This window comes from Sciurus vulgaris (assembly GCF_902686455.1).
Source record: "Sciurus vulgaris genome assembly, chromosome: 4".
In the NCBI taxonomy this organism is placed as follows: Eukaryota; Metazoa; Chordata; class Mammalia; order Rodentia; family Sciuridae; genus Sciurus; species Sciurus vulgaris.
Window position 1 is genome coordinate 7,674,854 of NC_136464.1, and position 4,734 is coordinate 7,679,587.

Sequence of the window (4,734 nt, forward strand, 5' to 3'; positions counted from 1 at the left end):
CAGCCTGTTCCGAGACTCACTTTCTGATGCAAATGATCGAATCTGTGAAGAACGCCTCGCCAGGGGAATCAAGGGTTGTGCTGTGGGTCATAGCGAACTAGGGTGGCCACCCTCAGCCATCTCACCCGGCCTGACCCGCAACCTGCCTGGCGGAGGAGGGCCACCTACCCCAAACCCTTGCTGCTCTCTTACCCTGTTCTCCTAGGTAGACGGAAAAAACACCGATCAGGAGCAGGATTTTATTTCCCCACTTCCGAGACAGCAAGATGTACTGAAAAAAAAAAACCAGTGGTCTAGCTCAGACTCCGTCACCAACTAACGGCGACCCTGTGAAGATCACTGCTTACCGTGGAACTCAATTTCCTCATCTTTAAAACGGGGATGGTAGTCTGCGCCGGGCCACGGGGATTCCTCACGGGGATTCTCAGGGAATCAAGAGATCTAGAAAGTCAAGGGCTTGGTAAACGGTAAATCGTGAGAATAGAAGGGCTTTAAAATACGAGGTAAATGGGTCTGAGGTTACTACAGTGGCTCACAGGTGGGGCGGGAGATGTCATCTCCAAGTCAAAGGCAGGTGCACAGGAGAAAGCGCAGCCCAAGTCGCAGGTGTGTGTATAGCGGAGAGTCTCTGCGGGTGGGGCGGAGATTCGGTGTCCTCGCCGGCCGGGCGCGCGCACTGGCGCCGGCAGTCTCGGGCTAGCCGAGACCGGCGCGGGTGGCTAGGCTAGTCCTGAAGCGGGGCTAGCGCGCCCTGCACGTGGCGAGGCCCTGCGCAGCGCAAGTGCCAATCGGCGCGCAGCCCCCCGCGGCTCTCTTCCCGCCCCGCCTCCCCGCCCCCCTCCGCAGCTTCACTTGGCCGCGCACACCGGATTCGCGGTTAGAGAGCTGCGACCGAGCTACAGCCAAGGCAAGCCGGAGCAGCGCCATCCCGGACCCGGCACCGCCAGGCGGCCCGCGGGCGGCGGGTATGCTGGCATGGCAGGACGGCGGGGCCAAGGCGGCTCCCTCCCACCACAAGATCTCCTTCTCGGTCCTGGACATCCTGGATCCGCAGAAGTTCACCCGCACTGCGCTCCCTGCCGCGCGCCTAGCTCCCCGGGAAACCAAGAAAAGTTTGGCAGAGGTCGAAGCTGGGAAGGACGCCAGTCCTGGAAACCGGGTCAGACACCAGGAGACCCTTGGTAAGAACGCGAGGCGACCCCAGCCCAGGTGATACACAGTGGCCGGGGAGGGGGGCGGGGAAGAGCTAGGGCCTGGGGAATGGCTCTTCACCGCGTCTTCCAAGAGCAGGTAGGACGTGTGCCCCTCGCTTCGGAATACGGTTGAGGCCGAGAAGGGGCTCCCTGCATTCCAGGTCAGAGATTTCCCTGGAAACCTCATCCCTGTGCACCCACCAAGCGAGTGAGCACCGTGGCTCGGATTGCTTGGAGTGAAAACTAACCCTAACCTTGCCAGGCTCACTCATTTAACCAGCATTTAACACGTCGCCGCGTGCTAGAACCTGGACTAGCAGCTGAGATAAAGGTGATAAAAACTTGAAACCTTCAAGGTAGATAGCATCATTAACATCACCCCCATTTTATGGATGCGAGAACTGAGGCCATGACCTGTGCCCGGGATCTCAGTGAGTAATCAGGTCAGGTGTCTATTACTTATCACTCCTCCCGACCCAGCTGTGTACTGGGACTGGGAGCAGGGCTGTGGTGACGGGAAGCCTTTTTAGTATTTTCTCTTGGAAACCATTTTTGATTTAACCCCTGACTCTGGAAGTCACCCGAGGATGGGCCCAGAAAAGTTTGGGGGAGGGGGAGGAAAGACTCGTGCTGGTTGGATCCTGGGTATGAGATTCCCTGGAGGGATGCTGACAGTCAGGGACTCGGGTCTCCAGGGAGGCTGGATGCCTCCCAACCTCCTGCGCCTTCTCTCCAAGTTTGGTGATGATTGTCTGGGACCCCTGGCGCCTCTGGTGGCAGCGCATGGGCCCCGGCTCCGGGCTTGGTAATTGTTCGGATCGTCTCTCGAAGGGGCCGAGCTCCCCTTCCCCCACCCCCTTGATCGATATTCTATTACTGGCGCCTGCATATCTCCTGCCCGCAGCTTGCAGGTACCGACTTCAAACCCCCTTTCCCTGTCTGATCCTAATATTGTTCGATTAAAACTTACCTTTAATAGATGACATCTATCGATCTGCCCCCGCACAAATCTGAAACTCTATTAACACGGCAGGAGAGAGAAGATGGGAAAGGGGGAATTTCACTTTAAAGCGGGGGGGACGTGGAGGGCTTAATAACTTCTTCTTTAATTGCTAGGAGTCCGGCACCAAAATAGGCTTCTAGGGACTAGGGAGGCGCTGTGCTAAGCGCACTCGAGGTCTTAATGTACGACCACTCCCCACAAAGGTCACTATTCTTTATTGATGCGGGTTGGGTTGCCATTCATTCAAACACATACTTCTTGAACGCTTACTTGGTGGCAGATTTGTAAAAAGCAAAAGGACACCGTACCCCTAAATCTGCTTGCGAGGATGTGCAGTCGTGGATGGGGGGACGACGTGTGGAAGGGCACGGAACTGGGGGTTGTCTTAAGGGGAGATTTGAATGCTCTGAGAACGAGCTTTGGGAACGTGGACCGACCGGGTCGTCCGGGCTTCTGGTAACCTCCCCCTTCCCCCTTAGATACTGCGGGCCAAGGTGCCGGTCCCGCGTCCCCACTGGAGGGTTCAGAGGCCGAAGAGGAAGAGGAGGACGCAGAGGACTCGGGACCCGCTCGCGCTCTGGTGGGCCCCGCGCGCTCCCCCGAGGTCCCGGCGGCGGTGTTGGCGGCTGGAGAGAGCAAACCAGACGGCGAAGGCGGCCTCACCGGCTGTCCCAGCTCGCCCGGCTCCCCGAGGCCCCGGCGCCGGCGCGCTGAGCCCAGCTGCACCAAGCCGCGGCGAGCGCGCACCGCCTTCACCTACGAGCAGCTGGTGGCCTTGGAGAACAAGTTCCGGGCCACGCGCTACCTGTCGGTGTGCGAGCGTCTGAACCTAGCGCTGTCGCTCAGCCTCACTGAGACACAGGTCAAAATCTGGTTCCAGAACCGCAGGACCAAGTGGAAGAAGCAGAACCCGGGCGCAGACGGCGCGGCGCAAGCGGGCGGCGGCGCGCCCCAGTCTGGGACGCCGGGTGCGACGGCAGGGTCCTGTGGCGGCAGCGGCGCGAGAGGGAGTCCCGCACCGCCAGGCCCCGGCACTCTGCCCTTCCAGACTTTCCCCTCCTACTCCGCAGCCAACGTCCTCTTCCCGGCCGCAGCCGCTTCCTTCCCGCTGTCGGCCGCTGCCGGGAGCCCCTTTACACCCCTTCTCGGGCCCTCCTACTTGACCCCATTCTACGCCCCGCATCTATGAACCTGGAGTCCCAAGGACCCCAGCTTGGCAGGGGTTCACGAGTGATTGGCATCGTGGTGTGGCCCCCTTCAGAGGGGCGCGGGCGTGCACGGACCGCCCCCTCCTGGTGCACAGGTGTCTGCGCGCCCCTTCCTTTCCAGCTGCGGGACTCGCCACCAGAGGGCGGGGAGAAGATGCCTGTGGGCTCCTGCCGCGCCCCTTCCCGGCTGGACCTCGGGTTACATGCGGGCCACAAAGGGGTGGGGGAAGTCTCGGGACACCGAGGCTGTCCTAAAGTCTTTCCGTTTCTAGACTTTGTTCTTCACTTTCCGTCAGGTTTAATTCAGTTCAAGGGCTCTTTTTAAGAGTCAGGGTATTCGGTGCTGCGCTAACAAAAGGTGCCAGGGTGGAGGTGGGAGGAGTTAAGGCTACCTGTGCAACAGCACTCGCACCCAGCAGAGTATTGGATGTCTCTCAGAGCCGTGGGGCTTTCCCTTCTCATAGCTCAGTTTCCCTCGTGATGCTTGGTTATTGGCTCAAATCCAGCGTCTCCCATGTCCTGAACAAAGCCGGAGAGAGCTGGGCCCATGGCGCACACATTGCCACAAGGAAATGGTCTATTTTTAAAATGCATAAAACAATATCTCTAGGTCTTCATTTAAGATTCAGACTTGGGCACAGTGCTGTTTCTAACAGGCCGCATAGGTTATTTTGGGAAGAATGGGGTACTTTATTTTTCTGAGCAGGCTAGAAGTCTATGCTAGGAAGAGTCGTGCCGCATTTTGGCCAGACTTGCGCGCTTAAGAAGACAGGTTGGCTCCGCTGCACTGCAGGTTTTGAGGACAGCTTGGAAAAGTCACAGCAGAGGCCCCAAATAAATGAAGGGAGTGACAGCCACGAAGATCATGAAATCCATGTCAGTCCGGCTATTTTTAAGTGCAGTGCTTGATACAAACTTTAGTCTTGGCTGAACGGCCAGTCCCAGCAATTCCCCGCTCCCATTGAACCAAGTCAGTCAGGCATTGGACTATTTTTTAAAAGCACAAACTTAACATTTTTAGATCTTCATCTAAGATTCTGACTTGAAAGTAATTCCTGTTCCAAATAGATTCTCCGTGATGGTGAACCAAGCAAAAGATTGCAAGTGGCTGGGGAGAAATATATACTTATTGAGTGTAAAGGGCTACATGGAGGCTAATCCCTTGTTTGTAAAGGACTCAACTGAGGGACTTAATACTTGTGTTCTAACTACTGCTTTTATTGTCACTCTTTAAAAATTACCTTTTCTGTAAAATTCATTTGCCAGTGTTGTTTGGGATACTCCTTCACTAGTGTTCTGTGCAATATGGTCTTAGTGCCCACATCTCAGA

The 4,734-nt window shown here is 56.8% G+C and overlaps 1 protein-coding gene across 1 annotated transcript; it reads left to right on the forward strand.

Annotated features, from left to right (window-relative positions):
* The first annotated feature begins 913 nt into the window (after positions 1–913).
* On the forward strand, positions 914–3,608 carry NKX1-2 (NK1 homeobox 2). Its single transcript, XM_079137270.1, has 2 exons — positions 914–1,181; positions 2,676–3,608. The coding sequence occupies exons 1-2, from the start codon at positions 968–970 to the stop codon at positions 3,383–3,385; spliced, it is 924 nt and encodes a 307-aa protein (XP_078993396.1). The 5' UTR covers positions 914–967; the 3' UTR covers positions 3,386–3,608.
* Positions 3,609–4,734: the final 1,126 nt, after the last annotated feature.

Excerpts from the sequence above, each read along its gene's own strand:
- NKX1-2 (XM_079137270.1), top strand. The coding sequence starts at position 968 with ATGCTGGCATGGCAGGACGGCGGGGCCAAGGCGGCTCCCTCCCACCAC. Across the intron at positions 1,182-2,675 it reads CAGACACCAGGAGACCCTTG|ATACTGCGGGCCAAGGTGCC; the intron begins GTAAGAACGCGA and ends CTTCCCCCTTAG.